Below are 15,882 nucleotides of genomic sequence, written 5' to 3' on the forward strand. Positions count from 1 at the left end.
GCTGAGATGTCACAGGAGACATCAAGACATTCAGACTGATCATAGTTTTGTAGAGATCAAATTACAATTTTTTTAGATGAGTCATGTTGTAAAGAAAGCTCTAACAAAGTTGATTATCTCACCTTTTTCTCTGCCTCAAATATTTGCCTCATTGACACATGGTACCGGGATCCAGATAGCCATCAATACAACACAAACCTGGCTTCCAAGGCATCACTCTGAAATTTTCCAGGCAGCATATATGACATTTTAAGTTCTGACAGACAATACATTCTCAGTTGTAATAATGCATGTTGTATGCTTGAGTGCAGAGCGTGTTTCTCTACTGAGCTTACCACTTGACAAAGTCATGGATCTCCAGTTGTTGAGCCAATTTAGAAATATTTCTAGAAATTAACACCCCTAATCATTTTGTGGCTTATTAGAGGCTTTTGCATTTCGTCTCTACGTCTAAGAACTTTCAAAGTGGACTTAACAATCACAGTGTTCCTCATGTTCTTATTATTTTCATAAATTCAGCAGTTCTTTCATAATTTTTAGAGTTATTTCTAGGCCCCAACTACAGTAAACTGCTCTTGATATTGTCATGGAAGGTTTGGCAAACTAGCTACACATTTTGTCTTTCAAATGAAGAGGGCCACAGAGCATACATACATAAACCATACCAAAATTTCAATAATTTGTTCGTTTCAATGTCAAATATGGACCTAACTGCAGAAAATGAAGCTTGCATTCTCACAAATGCGTTTTCAAAGCTGGGAAAGCGAAATGCCAGAAGTTCATCTCTCAAATTCACCCAGTTATTTCTCATGCATTTATAAAAGTGTACTGGGTCTATAACATGAAACAAGGGTCTGGAATGATCTGAAGGGTGTGGGTAAGCAATATTAAATTGTGGTGGATTTGCTAAATTACTGACAGCTTTTCTGTTAATTGAATTATTGCCAGAACAAATACAAATCACCTTTCAACCTAAGCCTTCCAACCCGATCAATATTTTTTTTGTTACATTGAAGAACTGGACAGCAGCCATTTTGTTTACAGGAAAGATGTGGACAACATCTGTAAATGATGAAATTACAACATGCACCATAAACACACGAGCAGTCGTTGCAAGAGTAGTGATATCATGTGCCATACTAACTAAATTTCCTCCTTTGTTGTCCATGGCTGGCTTAATGTGTATTTCATCTAGCATGAGTATCACAAAACAATCATGATGATTTAGGTTTGATACTTTGTCCCTAAGGTAAATTAGAAAGTTTGGACTGTTAGGAAAAACATCAATATTTGCACAAATGATTCTAATAGTATTAGGGTAAGGCAGAATAATATTTCTAATGCTGCATGTGTGTGTGTAAGCATGGTGTGAAGAAAACAACAACAAAGAAATAAATATTAAAACATGGGAAGAAAACTTATGTCTCTCAGGAGGCGAAAAGCTTAACTGAAACTGACTTCTTATGAATTCAACAGCAGCTTATCCAACAATTCAACAATGATGTCTTGATGTTTATCTTCGTTTATCTTCATTCACTAAACTTTCAACATATATTATAAAATTGTCCAGATCATGGATAATACTTACAGTTTTTGGAACTTGCTTGGAAGTGATTTCAGAGCCCTTAATGTAAATGCTTACACAGAGTTCCTGATTAATAATTATGTACAGAATATGATGTGGTGCTCCGTCAGTGTCTACGTGAAAAACAGTATATATGAATCTTTCACTGCTTTTGACCACTTTTCACCACAATTAAGAGTCAGTCTTCTTTATCACTCCTGGAAATTAATTGAAGGAAAATTTCTTATCATATTCTTCTTGAGATTTCATACTGCCCTCAATGGATGCTCTCAGTGCAGCAGCTTCTGTTTTCTCCTGTTTCTCAGAAGAAGATTCTCTGGTTTTTGACACCACTTTGGAAATATACGAAGGGCGGTTGGGACTGCGTGTTGTCGGAGTTGTGGCTTGTTTAGTGATGCGGTTAACGTAGCCGCAGTTTTCCAGTCTACTGCTTGTGTTTTCCACAATATATCATCTTCGCAGAAGTGCGAATGGGAGACCTAGGAAGTGAGAAATAATATACTGCATGCATGTCGCTGAAACTTGTACTGAAACTCAAACTTCAACTGCCATATACTTCCGTTGATAAGTACGACTTAAAATAAAGGGTAATTATGACATAATTATTTCTAGAAACAAAGTTTTCTCTTTCGATCGCAGATAACCATTTCCTTCGCGTATTCTCATCGGCTGGAAATGTAAAAATGTGAACCTTCTTCTTCTCGTCTGAATTACCGTCACAATCAGGAACACAACACTTACAATGGTGATGATCACTTCTGAACTGCTACAGCCAGTATACACTTGAAAGAGCAGAAAAGAAAACGATTTCACAAGCGAATTCAACTCACTAAGTCTACAGCTCCTAAACAGTTGTTTACCATGCATCTAGGTCGCGCAGCTACCGGTAGGTGGCACTGGCTGTATACCTGAAGTTGATGTTGTCACTCACCTATTGACAGAGAGTTGAAAAGCCTTGTGAGTTAGATGGTGTTGGTTTCCCCCAGCACATTTGCCTTTCTGTGGGTGGTTTATGGTGGTCGGGTCTGTGGTCATGGTGTGTCAGCCCATCTGGTGCACTACTACACGATCACCACCTGCCATCCCATAATACGTTCTTTTCCCGTTTTGGCCATGTGAATGGATGCAGTTGGGTCTACCATGTAATGCCCACTCACAGCCAGACGGATCAGCTACACAATCAGTAGGGGCCATCTGCTGACTCATCGTCTTGTGAATGGCTGGCATTAGAATTCCTGCTTATTGTGCTGGTTGTAGAGACACTTTTGTGAACCCATCACCTCCTCCCTCCTTTCTCTGTTCGTCTTCTTCTTACTCCTCTGTCTCCATCTCCTCCTGCTCCCTCTCTCCGTCCATATCTTTCATCCGATTTCCTGTGTGCATTTCCTCCCAACCGTCTCACCATCTGCTCTTGCCATATCTCTCTGATCTTGAGACTCGTGCTATCACAAATTCATATTCTGTAGTAATTTTCTAACCATAAAGCAATAAGCCATCAGGACAAGTTTCCTTTCTGCTAAAAACATTTATTATTATGATTTTGTAACGTTTCTCTGCTATTAAATTTATGTATTATGTGTATTTAAAAATAGGTAAATAAAAACAAGTGCGTACGCCAATGGAACGTTGCGTCAAAATTTTAAAGCATTCGGGCAAACACTTTCTGAGATTAATGATTCTGAACCAACAAAAATTATTGTTTTCACAACTTTATGTCATTTGTTACATATACGTTTACATATATACCAGATGGCATTGCAGCAGGTACACAAAAACACGTGAGTATTCGAATGCAATGTTGTGCCAAAATTCCAAGCAATTCCTGTGCAACTTTTGGGTATTTGAGTTTCTGAAGAAATCAACATCTAAGTTTGTGCTTATATAGAAAATGTTGTTCCTAATAGAAAATCTCCGACATTTTTTGACCGATTGCTTTGAAATTTTGACAGAACGGTCGGCTTTTGTTTATCTATTTTTTAAAGCCGGCCGCCGTGGCCGAGCCGTTCTAGGCGCTTCAGTCCGGAACCACGCAACTGCTACGGTCGCAGGTTCAAATCCTGCCTCGGGCATGGATGTGTGTGATGTCCTTAGGTTAGTTAGGTTTAAGTAGTTCTAAGTTCTAGGGGACTGATGACTTCAGATGTTAAGTCCAATAGTGCTCAGAGCCATTTGAACCATTTTTTAAATATGTGTAATACCGAAATTTATATATTTAATGATTTGGGATCTGTATCACAAAAAATCTCAAAAAGTTATATATACATGTGCTATATATATCACATGTTAGAGAATTAGACACGTAAAGAGACGCCCATATTAGAATTCAATGGTGCGCCAAAAGTTCAAAGCAATTGGTTAAGAATATTAAGAGATTAACGATTTGGAACAAACCAACACTTACATTTTTACAGCCGCTTCCCTTTTGTTACATATGCACCAGATGGCGTTCCAGTACCTATAGGAGAACAGGCTCGAATTCGAATGCAGTTGTGTATCCTAATTTCAAAAGAACTGCACCGCCCCCTTAGAAAAAATTATGAATGACTATGCTGATAAACCCCTTACATTATTTGATTTTCAAACAGCTGAGCAGAACTGCACGTACTCAGACATTTCGCTCTTTACCTACTCTGATCAACACTAAACTGACACAATATTTTTTTAGCGCAACGCAATCTGACTTTCAATAATCCCTACAAAAGAATGACCCTGACTAACAATAACCTATACCTTTCATGAATCCCTTCCATAAATCTTAATTACTCGAACTACTGCAATACAGCGATCGCCAATACAGCCAGCTAAATAAAAGATTCTAACTACTGAAGTCACTAACTACTGATAGGCATGGTTAGCAAATGAAAGATTTTGATAAAGAACAAACAATGTATTTACCTTAATAGTGTTCAAAAGTCATTATATATATATATATATATATATATATATATATATATATATATGTATATATATATATATATATATATATATATATATATATATATATATATATATATCAGTTCATGACATCCAGTCTTACAAATTTTTTCTCTCTCTCATGGACACACGTCCAGATCATCCGCTCCCAAAACTCCGCCATCTCTCTCCCCAAATCCACCACTACTGGCGGCTCACCTCCAACTGCGCAACGCTACGCTTGCGACTGTTCCAACAATGGCACCCAGCCACAGACTGGATACAGCACAGCCAGCGATTTTCATACAGAGTGCTACGTGGCGTTACCAATAATAAAACCTAAACAGCCTACTTACATAGCCCCCATGCTCCCCACAAAAATTTTTACAAATAATTTTGGGCACTGGCCAATACATATTTGTTAAAAAAATTATATTAACGCAAAGAAATATATCAAACGCGCACACTTATCGATACACTGTTGCTCAAAAGCAAAGATTTTCTCACAGTCCATGAAGACAGTCCTGATCATTCATCACAGTATTAATTACAATTCTATGAACAAAGTCTGAGCAGTAAAAGAAAATGCACACAGAAGTAGTGGATTTCCATGCAGTCTTGAAGAAGTAGTACTGTTCTTTCAACGCAAAGAGTGCTAAATCTTGATATGCAGACAGGTAATGGGCCACAATAGAGCAAACCCACTGCAGAGTCAGTCGAAGTTTCGAAGAATTATGGTAGGTAGGTCATCACAGAGCAGATCCACTATAATCCGGGTAGAGAGTATGGTATTGGTGGGCCACCAGAGGTGCAGACCCACTGCAGTCCTTGTAGAAATAATGGCATTGGTGGGTTATCAAAGGTGCAGACCCACTGCAGTCCTTGTAGAGACAGCCAGCAGCCATCTGTTGCGACTGTGCAGGTGCACAATCACCATCGAAGAGTCTTGCAGACAATATCGCAAGTCCATAAACCACCACTTGTGCACTCACAAAGTTTTTGGAATTGTCCTTAGAACCAGCAATGCTGTTAACCAGTCCCTTGGTGAATTATCAACACACGTTCGAACGCTAACAATCCTCTTTTTTTTACATATTGTGCATATACTATGAGCAACAGAAATGTGTGCAGTGAAATGAATGCTTACAAGTTACTTAATTTGATGAACTGGTGTCAATTACAATTTTATTACATGAGAATACAACAACAAAGGTACAAAATACATCATTAAAGAACATAACAATACAGATAACATTTGTAGTAATACGGGCTTTACAAAAGAATCGAAATAACATATACATCAGTGTTACAGGAATTATGACATAAGTACATACATAAAAGATCAGAATAACTTTTGAAACGTCAACTTCACAACATAACTCTTATCAGCTAAACGCATAAAGACAGGAAAAACATAAATACACAAGGGTACACAAACAGATAGCGGAATAACACAAAAGGAAAGGACAGTGTTTGTTTTCGGTGTAACATTTGGTACTGCAGTCCAACCCAAAACTTCATCTCATAGATGTTTCCTCTTATTTCACTTTTTTTAATACCTTGGCAATGCATTTCTTCCAATTCATCACAACTCATTCTCTTATATAGCCTACCCCCTCTTAAGCTAACTTAAAACTACTGAGCTCAGATACTAAACCAAGGGACGAAGCAATGCAGCAGCACAAAACAATTAACAGAAGCAGCAATGACAAAAAAGTGGAAATCGGCAAAGCAAGCAGCAGTATATCTAAATTAACAAAGCAATTGCAATATTACAACTAATATAGGGCAATGTGCAGCAAACAAGAAAAATAAATCAGTAGTAAAACTGCCTTAACAGAGTAATACAAAGTAGCACTATGCCTGGCAAACAGCAGCAGCAAATGCTATAACTTATACCTAAACGTGACAAAGCTCAAGCAGAAAAAATATTACAGTAAAGATGGCCATGTCTAATACCTATGTCACATCTTAACACTAGAGTGATGCATCACGATAACTTACTCTAGCACACAAGTTACCTAATCGTTCAAAAAATTATTTATGCAAATCCTGTTAAGGGAAATGGCTATTTGGGTTCCCTTTTTTTTTAAGAAAGTAGATCATAAAATTATTGTTTAATGGATCTGTAGACAGAAAATATTTACATTAGTACATCTATTAAATTTTATATTAACCAATGCTGCCATGCAGCAAGAAACTAGATATTAAACAAAATAGGGAAATATATATACAAAGCTAGGCATGAAACGTCATTCACTAGGCAAATGGCGTCTCCAAAGGCAGTAAAAAAACCTCTCAACTAGAAAGACAAATGTTTCAAATGGCTCTGAGCACTATGGGACTTAATGTCTGAGGCCATCAGTCCCCTACAACTTAGAACTACTTAAACCTAACTAACGTAAGGACATCACACACATCCATGCCCGAGGCAGGATTCGAACCTGCGACCGTAGTGGTCGCGCGGTTGCAGACTGTAGCGCCTAGAACCGCTTGGCCACCCCGGCAAGCTAGAAAGACAATAGATGTAAAATGTTTCTCATCATTTCATTAGGCATTTTAGTAAATATCATAAATTAAGAACTCACAGTGTAATCATATGTTTTCAAGTTTGAGCGTGTCATATTTGCGATGCCTTCTACAAAGAAATGTCAATAGCGAGGATAATGGCCTCTTTTTTTCTTCACCTTATGGCTTTCTTTTTTCAGGCGACTATCGCTCAGCTGGGCGCCCACAATGCATTATGTCAAGGTCACTTACCTTTCTTACCGAAATTTACAACAGAAGTTTCTGCTACAGTCACAGTGTGATACAAATAAAATTTCACAAGTCGAAAAATTACAGTAGAAATGTCTAGAAACAAAATCCTATAAATATAACAGTGTCCAAAAAATTTTCGCTGGTATTGTGATACATTCATGCATTTACAAACATTTCATAACTCTTAAAGTAGGATTCTTGGATTCCAACATCCTTTTTCACAAATTAGAGTCGCTAACCACTACTCATTATTCCTTACCTCGTTACACATACACATATTTGTCGACACTTCTTCAATATTTCATCATAGTAAATACATAGCATAATCAAATTCCTCATATAGCATCAGCTTATTGATCATAAACATACCTCAACAGCATAATACACATCATCATCGTAATAATAACATCATAACACCTCAGTCAAATCTCAAAATCGTTGTAGCTTCCGCTAATAATTTCAAAACCTAAAAAAAATTCTCTGACCATTTCAGTAGTGTCATCTACCTCAAACGCACTTTAAAAATCATGATCCATACCAAATACATTATTCAGAGCTCTCATAGTATCACAATGGTTCCGAAAAAATATGAACAGTTCACAAAGTACAGACAAAATACAATTTCATAAGTGTGAAGTTATCCAACTGTGTAATTGCGTAAACATCTGTCACTGACGCAGTAAAAAAAATGATTGTCTCTCTCAGTTAAATGGTCAGATAGCTGTGTAATTCTATTTTAGAGAAATAAGGTACCGATGTGTAAAGTTGTATACGCAAATACCATATTAGCTGGGGCCCCTTCTGGTTGCCGAACACATGGTACACAAAGTAGGTGTGTAACCCCCTGAGGATTAATGTCATTATACCCTCAGGTGTTACAGATTACAGCAATGGAATGAAATGTATCGCGGAAAACCTTTGTATCTTTGTAATTCAAAAACCTTTAAAAATAAATGTTTTAAGTACAAAATTAATCACTCAAATGCGTGTCCTGTAGCGCTAAATGTGCGTCTTACTGTAAGATAATTCTGTGGAAGTGTCGTAGTTACCGCCCTCTGTATGCAAAGTTCTGCTGAAGTCAATGTACTCACCTCATCACAAACAAAAGTGAAATGCTTTGCGGATGGATATCGTAGTTATTACGCTTATTGTCGTGATGAAGAAAGTACTGTAGTGGAACGTATTGTTGTACTATGGAAAAGGCTGTCTCATTGTAGCTGTACCACAGAAGTTACAAAAATCTCCGAAAGTTTTTGACACAATGCTTTGAATGTTTGACACAACATTACATTGAAATACTTGTATCATTTCATATACTTCATTATTTAAATATATGTAATATACAGTTTTTTATAAATTTAGCAGTAGAGAAACGTTGTTGCAGAAAGTCTCAAAAGATATAGGAACATAAGAACAGTCCTGTATTAGAAAGCGATGGGTCAAGTACTTTCGCTTTCGGACATACACGGTTATGAGCGAACGAACATTTACTTTTTTGTTTAATTACATGTAACGAAGAAACGTCTCTGAATGTTGCTCGTACAAGTAAAGTAATGAAAACGGCTGTCGCCAAGTCAGTGCCACCGACAAGCAGCGTTAAGGAACTGTCTGGCCAGCTGTCCCGGTTTGGCGATATTACTATGCGTCCAGAGTGCGGCTGACAAGGCACGGGCGGCAGCCGAGCTACAGCTGGTAGGTAGGTAGGTAGGTAGGTAGGCAGGCAGGCAGGCGGCAGAGGCGCGCCTCATTCTGTTGCGGGGCGCGCCCTTCTGCGACACCGATTCCCGGGCTCACGTACGGCACGTGAAGAGACGCGACACCGCGATACCGCAGCTATCTGCCGCCCCCCGGTATAAGGGGCAGCTCCCTGGGCGGCGGCGGCACCGTGAGACATGGGCGGCGCCGGGTGGCGGTGGCTGGCGGCGCTGGCGGCGCTGGCGGCGGGCTGCGACGCCTGGAGCGTCCACCTGTACAACGTGACCGACGCCAGCGTCGAGGAGGGCGACGCGCACGGCCGCCTCGGAATCATCTTCCCCGGTGAGTGAGTGCTGCTCCAGCAGTGACTCTCCGTGCTACCACTACCTGGACTCTGGTGGTGTAACCCTCCTCAGCCTCTGCAAGTTTCATGCACATTCCAATCATTTAATTAGAGTCCTACCGTTTTCGCTACACTTCCGCAATAGATCTATGCATATGTCTTTGGCACTTTTGTTTAGCATGTTGGTATTCCACTTGCTATATCTTTTTATATTTATAGTTCACTACTGCTATTTGGTCTTACATACTGTAATTATGTCATTTGGAGAGAGCCAATGGAGCTATGGGCGCTACACAAATGGAGTGCCAAGTGGAGAAATCGGAACACTTCGGACATACTCTTCTGTTGGTGTTCAGTTTAGGGGTGACACCAGCAGAGGTAGCCATAAACATTTTCGGCGTCTGTGGGGACAATGCAGCTGGACAGAGCACGGCAGAAATGGTTTTCTTGCTTTAAGGATGATCATTTTGACGGTAGTGTCTGTCAACGATGAGGAGAACCTTTCGGGTTTGATGAAGATCTTTTAAATGCATTAATCCACGATCATCCACGCCAGTGTACTCCAGAAGTGGCAAATGTGACGAACTGTAATCATTCCATCGTCGTGCAACATTTGCATGAGATGGGGTAGGTTCAAAAATCGGGTGTGTGGGTACCACATGCTCTAAGTCAAAATCACCATAATCAATGGGTGGCCATATCTGCATCTCTTCTTGCTCGTTGTCAATTCACTTTTGAACGACACCGACCATTCCCATCCTGAATCGTTACTGGTGACGAGAAACGGTGTCTTGATGCTAATATAGGGAAACAAGGGAACGGTTGGACCCAAAAAGAAGCAGCAACTCCGCGTAGCGAGACCTGAGGGCATCCACAAAAGATAACGTCATGGATCTGGTGGAACAATAACGGTGTGCTGTACTACGAATGCTTCCCAGAGGTGTAACCGTCGCTGATGACATTTATTGTCTACAACTGACACGTCTTTCACAAGCAGTCCAAGAACAACGGCCAGAAAGGTTGCTTCTCCACGATAACGGCCGCCCGCATTCCGGCAGACTGTCAAAGCACAATTCACCGGCGTTGGGTTGGCTAACCTTTACGCACTCATCTTACTCAGCTGATACTGTTCCCTGAGACTTCGGCCTTTTCGATTTCTGTAGAACAACCTTCAAGGAACTTCCTTTCCAGATGAAAATATACTTCGAACATGATTCGACGAGTTCTTCGCCTCAAAACCACGGGTTTTCTGCATTCACGGAGTCCACAAGTTACCCAAACGTTGACAGACTGATGTAAACAGTGAAGGAGAATATATTGAAGACTATCATCTCCGTTTGTGTATTTGATATTTTTATTAAACTTACAGAAAAACGCCACTAACTTATGAACCAACCCATTATTGGACTGGGTGGAGGAAAGCAACTGTTGCGGTAGCATCTCTTACGGATATTCTTCGAGCTACCCTGCCTAACAAAGGGAATAAAGCATCCAGAAGGCGAAGAGTAAACGAAATGAAATTTATCGGCCAGGAAGTGTATATAACGTTGTTTCCCTTACCACAAAGTCGACTCAAATTTACAATGAAAGTGGCGCTATAAACACAGGTATCAATATGACGCGCTGATTCAGTTGGGAAGGATCTCATATCTGCATCTACATACATATTCACGATCCACCGTACGGTGCATGGCGGAGGGTAGTTTGCATCATTACTAGTCATTTTCACTCCTGTTGCACTCGCAAGTAGAGCAAGGAAAAAACGATTGTCTAACTTATCTTATCATTGAGCCTTACGCGAGATGTACGTTGGGGGCAGTAGAATCGGCCTCAAATGCCGGTCCTCTAAATTTGCGCAATAGTGGCTTGCGGAAAGAGCATCGGCTTCCGTCCAGGGATTCCCATTTAATTTAATGAAGCATCTACGTAACACTTGCGTGCTGATCTAACCTACGTGTAACAAGTCTAGCAGCCCGCCTCTGAACTGCATTGATGTCTACGTGTCATCCGACCTGGCGGGGATTCCAGGTATTCCAACAGTACTCATGAATGGGTCACACCAGCGTTCTATATGCAGTCTCTCGTCCACGTGAATTTTTCTGACTTTCTCCCAATAAACGGAAGACAAGGTATTTAACTGAGATGACTGTAAAGCTACACCCTACTAATGCTGTATTCGAGCGTTACAGGGCTGTTTTTTTTCTCCTCGTCTGCATTAACTTACAGTTTTATACATTTAGAGAAAGCTGCAACTCACAACACCAACGAGAAATTTTTTCTGATTATCTTGTATAATCCTACTATACGCCACAGCGTCAGCAGAAAATAACCGTAAATTGCTGCTCACCCTGTCCGTTAGGTTATTTATGTATACAGAGAATAAAAGCGTTACTATCACACTTTCCAGGGGCACCACTGACATTACCCCTGTCTCAGAGAGCCATTATGTCTTCTCCTGAGGTTTTCTGGCTCACAGGTGCTGTGACGTGTCCGTGATATCCTTGATATTGACTCTAGGACAGAATTTACGTCCTAGCTGGCCCACACAGAGCTGTATTGGGGGCAGGTCTGGCAAGAGAGTAGCTGAACATCACGCAGACATCTTTTAGAGATTCGTGCGATGTATGGATGTGCTTTGTTCTGTTGATAAATGGTACCACTGTCACATTACAGGTAACACACGTGGCGTAGGATGTACGTTACGTACCGTTCCACTGCCAAAGCTCCCTGAATCACTGAAAGCCGAAGTCATATCCGACGGTTTCCCACACCACGACGCCAACAGTAACACCGCTGCGCCTCTGCCTGCCAATGAAAGATGGGAACTCACGCCAGTCACCATCATACGCGACGACGTGAAATTCCAGGATAATGCACAAATGATATTCATCAACGAATATAACGTGACGCCATTTATTGCAGTCCATGCTCCTCGGTTACGGTACCACTCCCAATGCAGTCGTTTGCACATTTGTAATGGTAACGGCTGCCTACGCGTGGGATGGTAATTCCTCATTCCGGCTCGAGCTTACGTCCCGCCGATGGTGAGCAATGACACGGAATGTTGCTGGGAGTCCATCACTTGTTCTCGGATGGCAGGCGCAAGGTGCGAAGTGGTTACGATGTGCTCGGTGCGCAATACGGCGATTTCGCTGTCTGGTGGTAGGATATGGAAGACCTGATCCTTCACGATGGGTATGCGTGGCCTCACGAACCTCATACTCCAGTATCGGGCTACTGTTACATCTCAGTGCCCCACAAATCTGGATACTGCACGATTCGACCAGGCGGCCAGATGAAGACCCACAATGAGGCTCTTTACAAACTCTGTCAGGTGAAGGTATCACTGTCTTACATGAGTGGGCGGCTTCTCACGGCTAAACATCTAACGCTGCACTCCCGCTTATATACCCTACTATGCCTAGTAACAACAGCAAACATGAGCCACAATAAAGCATCCTAGTGGCCGTTCTACCTACCACAGAGAACTGCAACTCTAATAACTCTAATTATTTACCTAACCACCGACGACGTGTATGTGTACGAAGTTACATTGGCATCCGGCCATAACGTTTCAGTGCTTCGCTCTTTATGTGAAGCGGTATAGTTTAGATCCGTAGCGTCTCTTCCGGGAACTGTATAAACTAAACGGGGTATTCTTCTTCTTCTTCTGCACTCCATGGGTTAGGCAGTGTTGTCGTTCCACTCCAAAAAAGCATCTCACTATCGTTTCGTTGCTCTTCCCGGACGTCTACTTCCCTTTTGTCTATAGAACGAGAACACACTTCTTGGGATACTTTCGTTCGGCATTCTATAATATGCTGTCTCCAATCATTTCTGTAGTTTACAATAAACCCGTTTCAGTGGAGATTGTTGCCATGTCCACTGGAATGCGCTCACTATAGACCACCGTTGTCACCGTTACACTTAGAATCCTCTTGTATTAGGCCTACAGAATCTAACATTGAATATAAGTTTTCTGAGTTGCTTTCTGGAATATGAACTAACGTCTCACGGGTAATGAGTGGTTATTTTTGTTTTAGTATTCTCAAGATGCCCATGCGTGAAATCGGCTAGTGCCAACATCGCGTTGTGTTTGTGTGCCGTTCAAAATACTTCCACAAGCCAGCTTGCTTGAGTATGCTAAACGTTTGTGAGTCGGACTAAGTTGTTCTACATTGTAGCTGCGCGCCCTGACATACGAACTTGTGGCTATATACTTCTTTCCTGTTCTTGGAATTAACGGTGTTGTGGAATGACACTCGCCGACTCCCTAGGAATATCACTCATTTGTGCGGTTACATCCGCACACCACTGAGGCAGGTCTTTTGTTAGAAGAACTTTTATTTGGTTAAAGTCACGATTAAATTCATTTCTCGTTGTACCTTGTTCAGATAGCACTTACATACTACTCTTTTGTACCGTGACTTTTAGTTCAAATCTAATTTTTCAATAATTGCTGTGTCGTGATCGTCAGTCCACTTGAAAAGCTGTGGTAAATGTTTTCTCTCGAACATTAAATCGTTCCTGCAAATTTCTGTCTTGGTCAACAGTCAGACTTAATTTTTGTAGTTAATTGCTGAACGGTATGTTCGATTTGAGTGTCAGCAGTCTTAAGCGAATGGACATAAGAAGATAACTGCTTGGTTGTTTCCAGTACATTTTTGTAACATGTTGTTTTGTAGGGCAGGCAACCACAGCCAAACTTCGACATTTTGTCAAAGAAAATTCCGCACTGGTTATATGAATGATTTTTTATTATCCGCAGATTTTTGTACGCTTCTGTTAATCTCGAAATTTCGGTGGGAGTACTTGCAAGACTACTGTTTATTTGTGTGGCTAACCTTTATCGCGTACATCCACGAGTGCGTTTATCCCTTAACTTTTGTCTCAGCTTGTGCAGATTGCTCTTGTGCTAATTGTTTGAAATTAGTGTCGACTTTAGCCAACTGCTCTTGGTCTAGTACACACATGAAAAATGTTTTCAATCACCTCGATTCCTATAGTTCGGAATATGTACAGAATATTGGAATAAGATCGACATAAACATCATTTCCGCCCTTTTTAGTGCTCACCAAATCCCCACATTGCATGTTGTACCACCATACAGTGAGACATTCTGAGGTGGTGGTGGTCCAGATTGCAGCACACACTGGTACCTATAATACCCAGTAGCACGTCCTCTTGCATTGCTGCATGCCTGTATTCGTCGTGGTTTACTATCGACAAGTTCATCAAGGCACTGTTGGTCCAGATTGCCCCCAGTCCTCAGTGACGATTCGGCGTAGATCCTCAGAGCGGTTGGTGGGTCACGGTGGCCATAAAAAACTCTTTTCAATCCATCCCAGGCATGTTCGATAGGGTTCATGTCTGGAGAACTTGCTGGCATTTCTAGTCGAGCGATGTCGTTATCCTGAAAGAAACCATTCACAAAATGTGCACAATGGAGGCGCGAATTGTCGTCCATGACGAATGCTGTGGTGTCACAGCCAGACACCACACTTGCTAGGTGGTAGCCTTTAAACCGGCCGCGGTCCGTTAGTATACGTCGGACCCGCGTGTCGCCACTATCAGTGATTGCAGACCGAGCGCCGCCACACGGCAGGTCTAGAGAGACTTCCTAGCACTCGCCGATTTGTACAGCCGACTTTGCTAGCGATGGTTCACTGACAAATTACGCTCTCATTTGCCGAGACGATAGTTAGCATAGCCTTCAGCTACGTCCTTTGCTACGACCTAGCAAGGCGCCATTATCATTTGCTATTTATCTTGGATGCATGTATCGTCAGACCGATGTTCACCAATTATGGATTAAAGTTAAGTATTCCAGAAGCTACGTACCTTTTTTGCTAGTGTAATTACTTTACCTGTTCCAGACCTCACGCCAGCCTGCGTGAGCTTAAACGCGTGCCTTTCGGCTACCTCCTAGTGGCTTGGCTGTCTTGCCAAGTCACAACAAATGCTTCGCCAAAATGCTGCCGACATGGTTGCACTATCGGTCGGAGGATGGCATTCACGTATCGTACAGCCGTTACGGCGTCTTCCACGACCATCAGCGGCGAATGTCGACCCCACATAATGCCACCCCAAAACAACAGGGAACCTCCACCTTTCTCCACTCGCTGGACAGTGTGTCTAAGGCGTTCAGCCTCACCGCGTTGCCTCCCAACACGTCTCCGACGATTGTCTGGTTGAAGGCATATGCGACACTCATCGGTGAAGAGAACGTGATGCCAATCCTGAGCGGTCCATTCGGCATGTTGTTGGGCCCATCTGTACCGCACTGCATGGTGTCGTGGTTGCAAAGATGGATCTCGCCATGGACGTCGGGAGTGAAGTTGCGCATCATGCAGCTACTGCACACAGTTAGAGTTGTAACACGATGTCCTGTGGCCGCACGAAAAGCATTATTCATCGAGGTGGCGTTGCTGTGAGGGTTTCTCACAGCCATAATCCGTAGGCAGCAGTCATCCACTGCAGCAGTATCCTTTGGGCGGCCTGAGCGAGGCATGCAATCTACAGTTCCTGCCCCTTTGTATCTCCTCCATGTACGAACAACATCGCTTTGGTTCACTCCAAGACGCCT

At 41.7% G+C, this 15,882-nt stretch overlaps 1 protein-coding gene across 1 annotated transcript in view; it reads left to right on the forward strand.

Moving 5' to 3' along the window:
- LOC124712103 (phospholipase A2-like) overlaps positions 1–15,882 on the forward strand; it is a 45,619-nt gene that overhangs the window by 7,424 nt on the left and 22,313 nt on the right. The window contains exon 2 of the mRNA XM_047242401.1: positions 9,179–9,295. Within this exon, the coding sequence (XP_047098357.1) occupies positions 9,179–9,295 (117 nt within the window). The remainder of the gene's footprint in view (positions 1–9,178; positions 9,296–15,882) is intronic.

The sequence above is a fragment of the Schistocerca piceifrons genome, chromosome 8 (assembly GCF_021461385.2).
Source record: "Schistocerca piceifrons isolate TAMUIC-IGC-003096 chromosome 8, iqSchPice1.1, whole genome shotgun sequence".
NCBI classification, from domain to species: domain Eukaryota; kingdom Metazoa; phylum Arthropoda; class Insecta; order Orthoptera; family Acrididae; genus Schistocerca; species Schistocerca piceifrons.